At 35.5% G+C, this 18,028-nt stretch overlaps 1 protein-coding gene across 1 annotated transcript; it reads right to left on the reverse strand.

Moving 5' to 3' along the window:
- Nucleotides 1–1,012: 1,012 nt before the first annotated feature.
- Nucleotides 1,013–13,813, reverse strand: LOC142625633 (MICOS complex subunit MIC60, mitochondrial). Its single transcript, XM_075799297.1, has 12 exons — nt 13,536–13,813; nt 13,373–13,436; nt 12,383–13,117; nt 11,457–11,594; nt 11,179–11,331; nt 10,971–11,048; nt 9,559–9,651; nt 9,346–9,465; nt 4,777–4,854; nt 4,271–4,450; nt 1,567–1,668; nt 1,013–1,473 (listed from the first exon to the last, which is right to left on the reverse strand). Exons 1-12 carry the CDS (start codon nt 13,544–13,546, stop codon nt 1,240–1,242), a joined length of 1,986 nt encoding a protein of 661 aa, XP_075655412.1. The 5' UTR covers nt 13,547–13,813; the 3' UTR covers nt 1,013–1,239.
- Between the last annotated feature and the right edge of the window lie 4,215 nt (nt 13,814–18,028).

Genomic DNA, 18,028 nt, shown 5'->3' on the forward strand with positions numbered 1-18,028 from the left:
CCATACTAATTCAAAAATAAGAAACCTTATTAAGAATACATGTGTGAGTGAGATTTGGTTTAGATCTAGTGCACTCGACCCAGTTAGATGGTGATATGTGTCCAAAAGTAAACACGTATCATTATCTCAACAAGTCTAGTGTTACTGGACATTGGACCAAAACTTGAACCGTGTGAATTGTCTCATATTAAATAATAATGAGAATGACGAATAATTAATATGATATAATTGGACCCAAACTCATAAGTTAATATAATATAGTTAGGTCAAGTGGTGTTCTCCTAGGTATGTTTCTCTCCCCCGATAGATTTTATCAGTAAAGCTAGTTAAAACCGAATATACTTGAGTTGCAGTTTTTTTAAAAAAGATAATAGGGCTCAATACGAATTGGACCCAAAAAAAAAACCTTTGACTCATTTCCTTCCATAATCTTGGCCCCTCCACATATCAACCCAAACAATTCTACATATCAGCCCAAACAATCATAGTCCGCATATCATTAGCCCAAAATTTTAACAAAAACCTATTAAAAAATTGACTATAAAGCATCCCCCCATATTTTTTAATATTTTTTTGTTTACTTCCCCCTAATTCGAAATCATGTTCCCATCGTTGCACACATTTGTCACTATCTATAATTTATTGTCAATATTGTAGGATCCATTGTCCACCATAGAAAGAACTTGTTAATATATTGTAAATATTTTTTGTTAAGGTAAATAGACTCATTTAGCATGCACCCCAACGACTCGACATCACATCCTTTGGTGTCAAGTGCCAACTGCGGTCTGCCAAGTGCTAAGTCGCGAAACTGAGGTTTTTTGTGATTGAGTTGTTCTTACTCCATCTTAAAATATCTCATTACAGTTTCTATCTTATACTCAAGAAAATAAATAAAAATTGAAGAATCATGTAGAATGTGTACAACTACCAGAATACTACCAGAATAGGCCCATTTAGAACCTATATAACCAATTTCTTTTTCTTTTCTTTTTTTGGATACATGGCAAAGTTTGTTTTTAGGTAATGAAAACAAATTTATTCAGAGGCAGTAGATCATGATCTGACAGAGTCAGTAAATAGAAATTGCAATTACATACAAAACTGCAGTGAAGTAAAAGTTGCTCAAGCCTCAAGGGTAGAGGTCATCTTGTTCTTCCTGTAGTCTGAAAAAACCAGACCATTTTTGTAAACTTAACTACAAAATCAATGAATCAGTTGATATTCAAAACTCACGATTTACTTAAGGCTAATGGCCGTAGCATAAGATTGAAGCAGGGTTAAAGCTTGCTCCGTAATAGCCCTGTTCCTTACTTGTCTCAGCCAATCACCAACTATTTCTGCAGATTGGGTTCCTCTAACACCTTCTTCAAGAACAGCTGCTGCTTCGGCAAGTTTTCCTTCTGCTAAATAGCCCTCAACTCTATTGATGACAGATTCAATCCCATCACCTGACCGATCAACTTCCTTAACCTAAACAAAAAGCCAAAAGCCAAAGTCAATTATCTTTAAAATGAGCGAGTTATGTGTGTATTTAAGGGTAGAGTAGGCCTCTTATTTGCATACCTTTAACCAGGATGCAATATGTGCTAAAGAATGTGCAAGGATGCCACCACCACCTGGTGGGATCAGGCTGAAGTGCCGTAATGTCACTTTCAAGGCATCAAACTGTGAGAATCATAAGATCATAGAGAAATTACAAAAGGATATTGGTAAAAATATTTGGAATTAGTATGACTTAAAAACTTTTTTATGATCGTGAGAACAGTAGGAACAATAGCCGGGTTGAGCATCTACACTTTACACAGATCAACATGAATCACTTTTACTAAAAACTTTTAATGTGTTATGCATCTATGCATACACAGATCAACATGAATCACTTCTACCAAAAACTTCCTTTTAAGTATTCAACAACATCCATCGCTATCCATTAGTTACATTAAATGGTTCCCAAGAATTCAAACATTTGCAACAAGATCAATTAAATGATATCTATTTACAAGAATCTAAGAAAATTGCTCAAACAGCTAGTCACCTCATCCTATATGCCACATGTTTTAGTTAAGGAAGTAGTAAACAGAAAATCTGAACCAATGGAGCATTAACTAAATCATAATCTCCAAAAACTGCACATGAGAGTGGATAACTAACAAGAAATTTGGCATACAATTTAGCAGCAGGCTTGCAGCCAATGAAGAAGAAGACCCTTCTCCAGTTTCCACCTTAAATTCTTTTCTGGACCTTCTATTCCCTCCTCTGCCAATTTTGTTTTCTATTGTTGCTTTCCCTTCTCTTACTCACCAATATTTCTTTTTCTTGCGAGAGAAAAAACATGTTTGGGCTCTATCTAGAAGTCCAGCAACAAAGTAGTCATGAGGAAACTTGCTGATAACAAGAGGCAAAAAGTTTTCAGAGAGTCAAAAAGTATTCCTCTGCTGTAAGGAATCACCAGCACCTTCCCCAGACTTCCCTCGCCGGTTGCAGATGTTTACGTTAAGACCCTCCCCTAAGTATTGCACAGGCTACAGAACACAATTCCGAAAAGGCCCTCCCCTAAGAGGGGGGTTAACATCTCTATGTTAAGAATACATGAGGGGCAAATACTTCCTTAGATTGGTATTCATGGGACAAAACAGTGTTAAGTGGCTCCTTGAGACCTGGTTGGAACTCACACAGGCTGATTCCAAGACTTTTGTGAGTACTAACATGGAGGCCAAAAAAGTCATCATGGTCCAACAACAAACCAACGCCTTTGGCAACTATGTGACCATAACAGAATACGGTGGTGGGGGACATCAAGGGATGGCTGCTATTTCAGAAGGGCTGGTTAGCTGTGGAGCGCAATTCCTTCTTTTGATGTGGACTGTTTGGAGAGAAAGGAATTCACAGGACTTTAAAGAAAAAGAATGTTCAGAGCTCTCATTTTTTTTCATCAATTTAAAAATATTTACTTCTTTATTTATAGAATTAATTAAAAAAAATTGCATTCTTTATAATTCACTTCTAAAGTTAGTGAAACTTCTACAATAGACAGGAAATTGGCATATAAATTTTTCCAGACTGCTTAAAACAATTTTTTTTAAATGAATAAATAAAAAAGTTTAATCAATTGGAAAGTTAATTTATATTTTAAAAAATTGTCATCTACAATAGACAGGAAATTGGCAACTAAAATTGTCAAGACTGCTTAAAACAACCAAAAAAAAAAAAATGTTCAATGTATAGGAAAGATAAGTTATATAAAAAAATGTCATCTTCTCATCATATTCAACAATAACATTCCTCTTATTCACTATTTCAAACACCAAGATGTTGAAACTTATGCTATGATAGCACATTTTAGAACCAAGATTTTCAACTAGACCACTGATGGCCAAATAAACAGGTGTGTTAGCACTAATGCTTAAAACCGAAGCCTAATGCAACAATAGCAACTAATCCAGCAACAGAATATGATAATATGAACATCTATGCTAAATTAGCCATCAAATGCAAAATTGAAAACTCACACTGTTCACATTAGACGTGTGTGTGTGTGTGTGTGTGTGAGAGAGAGAGAGAGAGAGAGGAGGTATTGAGTTAAGATTGACCTAGAAAAAGGGAGGGTGGAGTGGAAAGTAACAAGGTTTTGCAGAGAGTAGTGGGGGGGGGGGGGGGAAGAAGAAATGGAAAACTTACTAGCAAACATAGAATATGACATTAACAGATGCAATAGCCTCATAATTAAAGACCCTCCTATCAAATGAAGAAATGAATAAAGAACATCATCACTGATTAGCTGGACATATATAAATATATATATATATATATATATATATATATATATATATTTTTAAAGCAGGCCCAACCTCACAGCTTTCATCTTTTGGAAACAAAAGATGTTATACATTTCAAGCTTGACTTGATGAAATCATTTATAATTTCTTAGACTAGACATTAGCATATAACAATGCAAAAATCAATAAAAAAATATTTTAAAATAAATTAGACAGCCACACATTACTAACCAAATAAAAGTGCTATAAAAAAAATTTGTAATCAGCTTATTGTACTATATTAGAAGGACTGCAACTTATGCTCTTTAGCAATAATTAATAGAGTTATTGAAGCAAGTCCCAGTGAGGTTACAAAAAGATAACAATCAAAAGCATTAAGAAGTATTTGTGCTTAATAATAGGAGAATTTTTTTTTTTGATAAGTAGTTAATAGTAGGAGAAATAAAATCCACCACCATTCATGTTAATGATAGGACAAACAAATAAATTACCTTGTGATTCAATTGCAATAGTGTATCTGTGCCATTTTTACGTGTTTCTTCGGGAAGGGATGATAGGACCAAATCTAAAATTGGGTCTTTATCACCGCCATCAAGGTAAGAGTGCAAAGCATCTATTTCTGTCTGAATTGGCAGTCCTTTAGAAAGTGCATCTTCTAGTGCCACTGCTCCCTGTAAGACCCAGATACAAATAATTGCTAAGATGTTAATGTGGTAGCCTAAATAAAATATAAATGATTTAATATAATGAGAAATTACTCTTCCTTAATCTTTAGTTTGCTTTATGCTCTTTCTGCATAAAGCAATTTTTTGAATATATATCTTTCTTACTTATCAAAAAAATAAATTACTCTTCCTTAAAAGAATAACAAAAAGAACAATTTGAGGAAAAACAAGAAATTATGAAGATGAAAAGAAAAAAAAAACAAAAAAAAAACAACACCAAAAAAAACAAAAAACAAAACAAAAGCAGGATAACATGGAGATGAAAATTTTACCAAGGCAAGCTTATGAGCAAAGTGACTCTGACGAGCTTCTTCCGATCGTGCATAAAATGCCATGCACAAGGCATTTATCTAGAAAAGAGAGAACTAAATTAGTGTCCATTATTTAACAATTCAGGGAGTCAAATGGGTAAAAACATATTAATTCCTGCGATATGCAATCTACAATATCATGAGAATAATTTGATTATATGAAAACATCTTTTTTTAAGGGTTTTTTTTTTTTGATAGATAATGAGAGTTTTATTGATGAAAAAGAACAATGTGTTTACGATTGTAAACTCACTGCCCTGGAAACAAAAACATACAAATCATAAGGAAAGTCTAATAGAGATAAGGAAATCAGATAGGGAACTACAATGCGTAAGTCCCCAAATACGAGACCACTCAAACAAAGTCCTAGCAAGCAAATTCTTCAACATATCTATAGGTCTCTCAATGTCCTCAAAAGTTCTGGCATTACGTTCCTTCCATACTAACCACATAAGGCATGCTGGTACCATATTCCAAACCTTAGAAGAGTCAGTTCCCAACCAATTCCTCCAAGCAAAAAGAAGAGAAACAATAGTATCTTGCATCACCCACTGAACCCCAAACATAATAAGGACCTCACACCACAAAGCAGATGCAAACTGACAATGAAGCAAAATGTGATCCATAGTTTCCTCATCACGCCTACAAAGACAACACCAATTAACAAGGGGCAAATTCTTCTTAACAAGGTTATCTATTGTAAGAATCCCACCCCTAGCAGCTGTCCATAAAAAGAAAGATACCCTTTTAGGTACCTTTACACACCAAATGCTCTGCCAAGGGAAAGAAACAGAGGGGGCTTTCAATAAAGCAATATAAAAGGATCGCACATCAAAAACACCACTACGATTCAGCTGCCAAATCAAGATATCCTCACCCTCCCCCACCACTAAGGGTTTTTTTTGTTGTTGATAAATCGATAATTGGAAGTTGGGGGATTTGAACCTTGGATGTCTTTGTTGGAAACATCATGAGGAGCTAGTTGAGTTACAAGGCTCTTGGCTACAAATATATAATACAAACTAATATTTTGGCAAGTTTGAGTTTAGCAAAGAAGCTACAAAAAATTAACCACTATCATCTCCTTCTAGGCTTTAGTTATGTTTCAGGCTTCAGTTATGTTTCTGGCTTCAATGAAAGCTTTGTAGCTTCAAGACTCTTAGAAGTTAGAATTAAGGCATACATGCTTACCAAAAAGAAAAAAAAAATCAAAGCATGCAGCCAGATAAATAGAACTTATCAGACTTATATCTCAAATGCCTTGATCATTACACAGAGCAACAAGTGAGTGGCCCATGGAACACATTATCTACAAGGCCAGTACGACTTTCTCTAATGTTTCTTTTGGTGGGTTTTTGACTTTTACGGAGTTGTTCCTAAGGTCTTTCTGGGGTTACTTTAGATGTGCAAATCCCTCTTTCTAAACCAGTACTATAGATATATTTTGATAAGTCTAATTTTTTTTTTTTTAGGGGGGGGGGGGGGGGGGATAAGCAGTACTATAGATATATAAAATAAGACATGTTGCCCTGATAAACTACGAGATTGGTTGTCTTTTATAATTTTCAGAGCATCTACATCTATGGAAATGCACAACTTTTTTGTTAATATTTCAAGATTCCAATCTCATTCACTTGATGTTTAGTATAGCAAAATCAAACCTACCACGAAATTCCTATGGTATAGATTTGTTTTTTTTTTTTTAATGCTAATCCATGATATAGATTTGTTAAAAATGATAGAAACGTGTTATTCTGTGTCTATGCCAAAAACTCTATTGAAGCACAGACACTTTTTAATTGGTAAGTTAAAAACACACACGATGGGTCTTGAACTCACAACCTCACCCTCCACCTAACACTTATAAGAGGGGGGGAGATATCGGTTGAGTTAGAGTTCATTGGCTGTTAAAGCACAGATACTAAACACCTGCTGATCAAGACTCTGAGACACCTCCAATATGCTGGGATATGCATCAGATACATCATACATATCTGTGTATGTATACAATGTATATGGCACAAATACAGCAAGGATACAGCACCAATACTTTTTTTTTGGATAAGTAATTGATGAAATTTTATTGAAAAAGAGAATTACGTCATCTTCACGATGATGAATACAAAGTATCTTCAAAAATTACAAAGAATAAAACTGAAAATCTAAGATAATTGTGAAACTCAAAAATAAGAGTACAATGTGTAAAACCCCAAGCCCTAGACCACTCAAAAAAAGTACGAATCAATAAGATTTTCAACTGATATAGAGATCTTTCAATATCCTTATATGTATGAGAGTTGCAATCCTTCAGCACTAACCACATCAAACATGGTGGCACCACATTCCAAATATCCAAAGAATGCTTTTCAAACCAATTCCTCTAACCAAATAAAAGTGATAATACCGTCAAAGGCATCACCCACTGAACTCCAAACATGTTAAATACTTCATACCACAAAGCATAAGTAACATCACAATGAAGCAATAAATGGATCACCATTCCCCACTACACTGACACAAGCAGCACCATCCTACTAAAGATAAGCCCTTCTTGACAAGGTTATCAATAGTAAGAATTTTAACTCAAACAGCAGTTCACAAAAGGAAAGACACCCTCTTAGGGGCCTTGACACACGATATACTCTTCCAAGGGAAAGTATTACCATTAGCACCATGGATACAACACAAATACATCCCAGGTAGAAGTTTGGATTTTCTTAAGAATGGGAGATAAATATACATCAGGAAGATACATTGTACACACCTGGTGTACTTTTTATTTTTTCCATAAAATATTTTTTTATTTGCTAAAAAATAATAATAAAAATAATAAATAAAAATAAAGAAGAAAGAAGGAGGGTTAAGCGTAAACACAATATCCAGTGCTTTAGAACATTAGAAACCTTCAAATTTCCAAATTTCTATAAATCGCAAATGCAGATCATGGATTATGTGTTTTATTGTAATTTATAACTTCAAAATCACTTTTATTATTTGCACCTATTTTACCCATTTTCTTGTTTTTTATTCATCTTTAAATACTAACATTAGTATTAAATTTTAAAATATTTGAATTCTATATCAATTCTTCACTCCAAACATTAAGTAATATCTTGTTATTTATACCTCTTACTGCATTCCCTAGTCATGTCTTTTTCTTCATTTCTCTATATTTAGGAACTTCAAACATCAAGTAATTACTTTTATGACTCAAAATGACATTGGCAGACTTGTAATTGTCAGTAATATTAGATTACAGCATTGCAGTGAGAAACTAAACCATTGTTTTTTTTTTCTTCTGATAAGTAGGAGAATAGTTTATTAGAAAGATTGCTCAATTGTGAGCACCCTTAAAGAATTATAAATGGATGCTCATGAGGTCCAAAAAAACAAACACCAGAACTACAAAACAGCCCCCAATCAAAAAAAAAAATGAGTACAATATTCAAACAAGGATCTCAAAAAGCTATTTTCTAAAACTTCGGCAATTCCTCTCTCCATATGGTCCACACAATGTAGTTCGGAGTAGCTTGCCACAAAACCTTGTTTTGGTGGCATCTAAATGCCTCTCTCCAGATAATCAACAAATCAAGTACCTAGCCTAGCACCACCCAAAGTACCTCAAAAGCTGTAAATGCAAAAAGACCACAGCTCTTTAGCTATGATGCAGTGCAACAACAAGTGCTCAACTGTTTCACTAATGCCCTTACACATTATACATCTATTCACAAGCACTAGCCTCCGATTAACAGGATTATCTACAGTCGGAATGGAATGCATAGTTGCTGTCCCAAAAAAAAACCAAAGCTACCTTACGTGGAACCCTAATACCCCAAAAACCTTTCCAAGGGAACATCAATGTAGGCCCGCATCTCAAACATGCATAATAGGATTGAACACTAAACCACCCTTTCCTATCTAGATTCCAATGTAAACAATCCTTATTCCTTTCTATAACCTGTGTGGAATAAGGTAAATCCATCAGCTCATTAACCCCTTCTAGCTCCCAATCATGGAGATCCCTAAGGAATCTCAGATTCCAACACCCGCTTCTAGCTTCTATCATTCCCGTTCTTTCCAAACTTTATCAACGAGCGCACTAAATCATTGATATATGCAAGGTGTAGTTTTGAATGTAATTTTCTTGTATATGCTCTACAGCAGATGATTTATCTTCAAAACTAATCTCTTTTACAAGATTTCCTCTATAGACTTCAAATTTTTATGTGCAATCATCTATCAAGCAACCATTACAAGCATCCCTACATTTCCTGAAATATCCCTAAAATTCTTCTTTTTTTCTCTCTGATAATAACCCTAAAAATCAAAACTTGCATCAGATTCTTAATTTAATCTTCCCTTCTTAAAGAGTAAATATGTGCAACAAATTGAAAATATAGAACTTTTTTATTTATTAAGTATATAATTTATTAGAAAAGGAAAAGAGAATGACACATATGAAATATAGAACCATAGCTCAACATGTAGCAGCATCTATTCATTTTAATGAGACGTCAGTGAATATCTTACATGAAGATTTGCTTCTGCCATTTTCTCAATCTGGGCTGCCTTCTCACTTGTGATTGCTGCAGCAAGTTCTGCTTTTGCAAGCTCCTGAAGTTTTTTTAACTTTAATTCTTCTTCGATTTCCTGAAATTATCAAGGATAAGCAGGTCATATTCAATAGTAATCAGAAACTGATATATCTATTTCCATTTTGACAGTATAAAGCTTAAACTGCACCTTTTGTTTAAGTTCCATCTTTAGTTTCTCTTCCAATTTTTCTTGAAGTGCATTAAGAGCAAGAACTGCTTTTGCCCTTTCCCTCTTTAAATCCTGAAAAATTAGTTAAAAAAGAAGAAGTCAATTTATGATGGTCATGAGTAGATTATAGGTACTGAAATAGCTAACAAAACAGTGCATGTGAATGTGTGTGTGTGTCTGTGTCTGTCTTTATCAGCAGAGAAGAATTCTTGAATCCATCTCCATTTTTGCTACTGCTTTCCCCCAAGTTTACTTGACATTAATTGCTGCCTTATGGAAAGGGTGATATTTCAAGGTCAACTTAGCCCAAATAAATATGCTCATTAACCACGAAGGGGAATGACACTTTCGAAACTGAACTTCCAAGTTTTTGGATTTTAAGCTCTGTGTTTTTCTCCTTCTTTCTTACTTTTCAGTTTGTCCTTATCCTACTAATAAAGAGAATCTTTTTCTCCATTTATATCATATTTTCTTTTCTTTACATTGTGAAATACACTACAAATCCAACACTAAGTCAGAGAAAAAAAACACTCATTAGTCTTCGTATAAGTAGGCTAGACATTTTCACATGATTATTAAAACACGGAAGCCCTTATGGATCCCAAGAAATGGGTACATTCCTATATGCAACAGTTTTAGTGAATAATGTAGTAAGTCATAAGTTTTTCAAAATTTTTAAAAAAATGGTAAGTAACATATCTTAAATTTTTAAGTGCCAAATGGTTTAATGATGTTACAGGTATAAATCTTTATGCCACAGAGGGCTCCACCCAGCCTAACTTCATAAATTTTCACAACAGCCACAAACAGGGGTGGAACTAGGATTTCAATAATTGGGGGGGGGGGGGGGGGAATCATGAATGTGTTTGGATTCAGCTTCCACGTCCAGCGTCCACGTTTGGCTTCTTTTTTTTTTTTTTCAGCGTGTCTGTCACTGTTCATTGGACATGAACAGTGATTTTAGGCCAATGAACAGTGATTTTTGGCATGAACAATACTTTTTACACATTTAAAAATTATTTTGCTATAGTATTTTCAGTTTTCAGCAATAAGTTCTATCCAAACAGACTCTATATATTTTTTTGAAAAGTTTAGCTAAATATAAGGTGAAAGTTGAATTTTTGCAAAGTTTCTCAATGCAGTTCTGCCCCCGGCCACCAACATTATTTAGTGGCTATGGCAGGTTTGCAAAGAAGTTCCCTTCTATTTAAATGGGCTAGGAGAAAGTGTTTCCTGTGCCAAATTTGCTCCATCCCCAATCCTATTCATATTCCTTCCACTAAAGCCCCTACAACCATACAGAAACTGCAGCAAGATATCATAAAAGAAAAAAATAAAATATAAAACAAAAACAAACAAAATGAAAAATAGAGGTTGTAAATCTCTACAACCTTATCCAACATTGCCACCTCCTCTGCTTGCATGAGTTCCCTAGCTGCTGCATCCTTCAATTCCTTTTCATACTTCTCCTAAAATGCAGTAATATTAATATATATATTAAAACGTAGTACAAAGCTTATTACACCAACTGGTAATGCATATATGAAAGCCCAAAACTGTAAATCATGATTATGCCAGTAATTGTGCAATAGTCCAAACCTTCAATGCTCTCTTTTCTTCTGCAAAAACACGAGCATCTAACTCAGCTTGCCTTTTCTCAGCAGCATGAATGGCTTGTAAGAAATCAAGGACCAACTTGCCATCCTTGGTTATGTAACCATCATTCAACTCCCCAATTGAACTAATTAGATCCTATCGTCCCAAAGAACCAAACATTACTCTTTAGTCTTTACAAATAATTGAACAAATTTTTTCAGCAATACTATAAGAATGTAATTGTACAAGCAAAAAATATAACAATGAATGCTGATAACAACCTCTTTTTCATTGGGAAAATGATTGTATCCATTCGGTCCCTGACTTATTAAAGTTGCAATGATGTCTTCAGTTTCATCCTTTAAATGATATTCCTCAAGGAGAGAACCCAGTGGTTCTGAAACATTACCTAATGTATCCTGAAACAGGGCATCACCAGAAACAACTTTATACAAAACCCAAGCAGATTGATCTTTTATTTGATAAAAAAAATAGAAAAGTTGATTTTCCAGGTGTACAGCATAGTATTAAAGCACAACACCACAAGTATGGATAACATAAGCATAAAAAGGGAGAAGAATCGCTCATAATCCATCATGGCTGCTTGTGGTGCTGTTGCCACCTTTAGTTTTTACTCAATTGTTTATCACGGGAATACCAAAGCAATTTGATGTCCTGAAACTGTTTTGACTACTATTTTTAGCCCCCCCCCCCCGCCCCCCCCCCAAAAAAAAAAAGACCCTCATTATGAAGCCTCCCCGTGCCTAGGTAATTTAGAGATGCACCGTTTACTAAAATGCTACAGAAATGGCATATATATTTTTACAAACCCATGAAAACACCTTTCCTTTTTACCCTTTTTTTTTTCTTTTTCTAGCTGGGAAATGCACACTGTGTCTTGCAAGAGAAGGTAAGCAATAAAAGAGGAGACAGGGAAAGGGGGTGGGGGGTAACAAGTTTAAACAAAACTGAGTCAAAATTACACTGACCCACTTTTGACAGTAATTGCATTGTTTAGAAACTTTTGTTTTTTTGATAGGTAATAAGACTTTTATTGAAAGAACTGAACATCATCACAATGGTGAACACTTTGAACAAGATATAAAATACAAATAGTACAAGAACTAAAGCTAACAGATTGTAAGATATATAACAATTAGCATCAAAGTTAGTAATTGTTATCATCGAGTAGAGACAAACGGAGTACCTCTGGTCTATTCTCTGTGCTAATATGTGGGTGTGGCAAAGTTTGTGTGTCGCTTTCTTGTAAAACAGCACCATCCTGAGTAGATACAGGCGTAGTATGGATTTCATTCGGTGTCTTCCGAGTATCTTCCTCTGTGCTTTTTATGTCAGGACTCTCTTTCGATGAAATACCAGATTCTGTACTTTGATCACTTGATTCTGCACGAAGTTGAGCATGTTCCGACACTTCTTTCTCTTGAACAGGGCTGATAACTTCTACAGGTGTTATGCCGGGTTTATCTTGCACCTGAGACTGATCCACACCTTGTGTTTCACTTGCAAAATGAGGAATATCTGAAAGACCTTCAGACTTTTGATCAGCATCAGGACTCAGCTTGCTAGACTCTTGACTTTCAAGTGAACCTAATTGCTCTCCCGGATGTTTGTTATCAAACTTGTTAAGCTCTTCGCTTCCACGAGAATCTAATTGCCCCGCTGGTTTTTGTATATCCTTCACATCTCTATACTCAAAACCAACCTTATCTTCCTTCAACTGTTTACCAAGTATTTGATCTAAATAGCCATTTTGATAAGCTGCAAAGAAAACAGCACCAACCGCAACACTGCCAATGATAACTTTTGGCAACGAACTCCCAGACTCAGGCGGCTTACCTGTAGAACCAGGCTTTGATGACGCGTTTCCCTGAGGAGGAACACTTGAGAATTCCTTTCTCGAAGAAGAAAGCAATGCAGGTATCTGTCGCCGCGAATTTTGTCAACAATCACAACAAAAGAATAATAAAAACGAGTTCTAGTCATCGGCATCGTCAACAGGATTTACCAAATCAACATTATAAAGTTAATTTAGATTGAAATTCAGGTCACTAGAACAAGTACATTCGCAAACACAATTCATGAAGTCAGAGAAATATTATGTATTGCAGTTATAGCGAGAGATGTTGAAGCAACTAAGTAACAAAAAAAAAAAAAAACTGTTGATTTATTTACATGCCTGAGTTGAAATCTGCCTAGGGATTCTTCGAAGAGCTCGGCGAGATGAAAGTTGAAGAACCGACCTGCAAATCCAAGAGAGAAATTGATCATTCTCGAATGAAAAATAAAGAAGAGATAATTCGAATTAGATTTAAGTCGAAGATGTGATTAAAACTGTGTACCTCTGCAACATGGTTTTTGGCTGCGTCTATGAGGAAAAGGAATTTTTGCAGTGAGGGTACTTGGTTGAGGAAATTAGTGAGTGAAGAAATGAGAGGTAGGGTTAGAGATTTTTTAAGTTTAGATTCTTCGCAGGATTCGTTTGGCTTAGAGAGGAGTTGCCGGTGGCTGCCGCGGCCAAACGACGCTGTCAGTGGCGTAGTCGAGGCAATATATTTATTAGGGGGAAAAATACGCTTTACTGTGTTGTCATGCCATGGGTACTTCATTAGTTCATTTTATGGAGAAAATAGCAAAATAACCCTCAATTCCCAACTATATAGTTAGCAGGCCCGGTTCCGAAACTATATCATGAACTAACATCTCGATTTTCAGAGGCTCGATTTTAGGCCAAAAAATCGAGTCTTTAGGACTCGGTTTTTGAGTTAAACCGAGTCTGATGTGGCGTTTTTTGCCAGGTGGCCTCCACCTATAAATCGAGTCTTATAGACTCGATTTTTAAACCGAGTATTAGAGACTCGATTCTTGCCACGTAAACGCCACTTAGATCTCAAGTATTAAAGACTCGATTTCCTGAAATGGAAACCGAGTCTCATAAACTCGATTTCCTGAAATGGAAACCAAGTCTCATAAACTCGATTTTCAGGGTGGGCTCTTACCCCAGCGTTGGCTCCCATCTGTCACTTCCATGTAGGTCTGGTCTGAAACTGGTCTTGAGTCTTCCATGTAGGTCTGGTCTGAAACTGGTCTTGAGTCTTCAGTAGTCTGGTCTGAAATCTGACTGGTGTTGAATGAAATAGTTAGTCCAACCTTCGTCCAACCTTCACGTGAATTTTCAGAAAAAGAAGGCTGAAATCTGACTGGTGTTGAAAAAGAAGGCTGAAATCTGATTGGTTCTTTTTCTGAAATCTGACTGGTGTTGAAAAAGAAGGCTGAAATCTGACTGGTGTTGAAAAAGAAGGCTGAAACTATATCATGACTGGCGTTGAATGAAATAGTAACCTTCACGTGAATTTTCAGAAAAAGAAGGCCTTCACGTGAATTTTCAGAAAAAGGCGGGAGGTGTGTATTTCTTAGATCTCGAGTATTAAAGACTCGGTTTCCTGAAATGAAAACCGAGTCTCATAAACTCGATTTTCAGGGTTTCCACAGCGTTGGGTTTCTTAGATCTCGAGTATTAAAGACTCGGTTTCCTGAAATGGAAACCGAGTCTCATAAACTCGATTTTCAGGGTGGGCTCTTACCCCAGCGTTGGCTCCCATCTGTCACTTCCATGTAGGTCTGGTCTGAGGTCTTGAGTCTTCAGTAGTCTGGTCTGAAATCTGACTGGTGTTGAATGAAATAGTGGTCTGAAATTTGACTGGTGTTGAATGAAATAGTTAGTCCAACCTTCACGTGAATTTTCAGAAAAAGAAGGCACGTGAATTTTCAGAAAAAGAAGGCATGCGTGTATTTCTTCAGAAAATAGGTCTCCTAGGTCTCTCAGGAATCTTAAAAAAAAAACTGTATAGGAAAAGCAAATATTGCTCCTCTCTCACACATTCAGTAAAACCATCTCATCATATGCATTCAGCAAACATTGCTCCTCTCTCAACTCTCACACAAACATTGCTCCTCTCTTCACTCTCATACATTCCTAGTAGCATATTTGCACATCCTCATGTCAGGTAACGTTCTCCTCACTCTTACCTATATATATATATTTACATATTTACATATTTACATATTTACATACATATATATATTTATATTTATATATATATATATTTATATTTATATTTATATAAATATATATATATATATATATATATATCTATTTTAGAAAGTGAGGAGAAAGATATATATATATATATATATATATATATATTATTCATGACCTAGGAAGTCTTTTTGGTAGCTTTCGGTGAATTTATCTGCTTCCTTTTCTCCATATATTTACATACATATATATATATATATTTATATTTATATATATATATTTATATATATATTTATATATATATATATTTATATTTATATATATATATTTATTTATATTTATATTTATATAAATATATATATATATATATATATCTATTTTAGAAAGTGAGGAGAAAGATATATATATATATATATATATATATATATATATATATATTATTCATGACCTAGGAAGTCTTTTTGGTAGCTTTCGGTGAATTTATCTGCTTCCTTTTCTCCATAATTTGTATTAAATTTGAGTTTGTATATCACATATGGTATATTTAACTGTATATTAATGCCTTGATTTTGAAATTAGATGATATGTCTAATTTTGATTGCTCATGATCAAATTGCACTCATTCATTTGCACATCGTCATGACTTTTGTTGTTTGGTTTGATATTTTTATTTTTATTTTTATTTTTGTTAGAACTGAGTCGAAATTTTGTAATGGGGGTGAGTTTTGTCTTTAATTTTTTTATTTGTTTGAGTACGAAATGATAACTATTGAGTGTGTCTGTATGTGACGTGGGGTGAGTATATGCAATTGTGGGGTGAGAAGTTGTAATTTTTGTACTTTGAGTAGATATTCAAGGGTTTCTAATTGATGTTAAATAAAAGAGATAAAATATGTCACTAACATATTATACTTTACTCTCTAATAGGTTCACAATCTCTGAAGAATATTGATATAAATGTATACTATGGTGGACCCCTTGACAATCCTGGAGAGATTGACGGATTCCCATTTAGAGGGCCGGGTATTGAATGCTACTACATGATGATACGTCGTAAGTTGAAGACGTTGGATGATTTGAAGAGCAAAATAATGCACTCATTGAGTTTGAACCCTGCTTGGTATGACATCAAGATTATTTATCGTTACCCACAAGAAGTCCTTCATGAACGGATAAATTACGGGTATATGGCGATCAAAGAAGACAAACATGTAAAGATGATGTTTAATAGGATCCAAAAAATGCCCCAAGTAAATGCTCCGAGTTGTACGTAAGTTCGGAGCCGCTTGTTGACATAAATACTGAGGTGGTGCAAGAAACAACTACGGCTTTACAATTTACAGCCCTAGATGATGGATGTACTACAATGGGAGGGTATACAATGGGAGGTTATACGCTCCCATCTCAAGATCATGTTGCCAATACTGGTGAACCCCTCCATCCTCAAGAGACACATTTAGAGGAGGAAGACGAAGACGAAGATCATGCCGCGAATGATGGTGAAAATATTGATCACGTGGATGAATACGAAGAGAGGATTGAGCGAGGCGACTTTGAGAACGATATGGATGACCATGAAGTTGTTCCCAATTTTGAAGAGGAAAATATGGAGTACCATGATGAAGGTGATGCAGATGATAATATTGGCATCCAGCATGATACAAATACGACTACTGCCTACAGACCTCCTGCCGACTCATTTTACGCAAATACTTGGGAAAATATGGTTGATCCTTCACGTCTTCAGATACCATTTGTTTCTACTTGGGAAGATGGGATGCATTTCCATAAAGGGTTGTCTTTTGCAAATAAAGAGGCGGTGAAGCGTGCATTGATAATATACGCAGCAAATGATAATAGAAATTTTATAATCCGGAGGTCGACCAAAACTAAATTGTGTGCTGCATGCGTTGACGACAACTGCAAGTGGTACGTTGGGGCATTCATGAAGGTTAAACTTAATGGTCTATGGATGGTCACGTCTTATGTGGGTCCACACACTTGTATACCCTTTGGCCTGCGAAGAGACGGTAAAATGATGGATTCTAATTTTGTTGCATCAGAAATTGTGGGAAAATTGCGACAAAATCACACTGCTCGTATACAAGATCTATGGGACATCATGCATACTAAGTATAAACATGAGCTTTCTTACTATAAAGTATGGGACGCAAAACAAAAGGCAATTGCTAAGATATTTGGGGATTGGGAGGAGTCTTACCAAAGGTTGCGAAAGTTATTGTTGGCATACTTGGATCAGGATTCGGGTACCCAGTACAACTATCACACCATACCTAGGCCATACGAGAATTCTGCGTTACTACGTTATGTATATTGGGCATTTGCTCCATGCATTGCTGCATTCCAATATTGTAGGCCAGTGATCAGTATTGATGGGACTCATTTGTATGGTAAATACAAAGGGGTTTTGATGATTGCAATGGCAACCGATGCCAACCAAAAGGTTTTGCCTCTTGCCTTTGCTGTTGTGGACAAGGAGTCAGAGGCTAGTTGGGGGTGGTTTTTAGAGTGTCTCAGGGGTTCGATTGAGCATGTTACACCTGCCAATGGCATTTGCATTATTTCTGACCGACATAAAGGTATCAAAAACGCCATTCGACGGTGGCCTAGAGGGAGGGACGGAACGAACAGGTATATCACCGATATTGCCTTCGACATGTTGCTAGCAACTTCAACAGACGCTTTGATGACCCGATTCTAAAGGCATTGGCCTTGAAAGCTGGATATGCGACCCAAGAAGCTAAATTTGAATCCATAATGCAACTCATTAAGGAG

The sequence above is a fragment of the Castanea sativa genome, chromosome 2 (genome assembly GCF_040712315.1).
Source record: "Castanea sativa cultivar Marrone di Chiusa Pesio chromosome 2, ASM4071231v1".
Classification (NCBI taxonomy): Eukaryota; Viridiplantae; Streptophyta; class Magnoliopsida; order Fagales; family Fagaceae; genus Castanea; species Castanea sativa.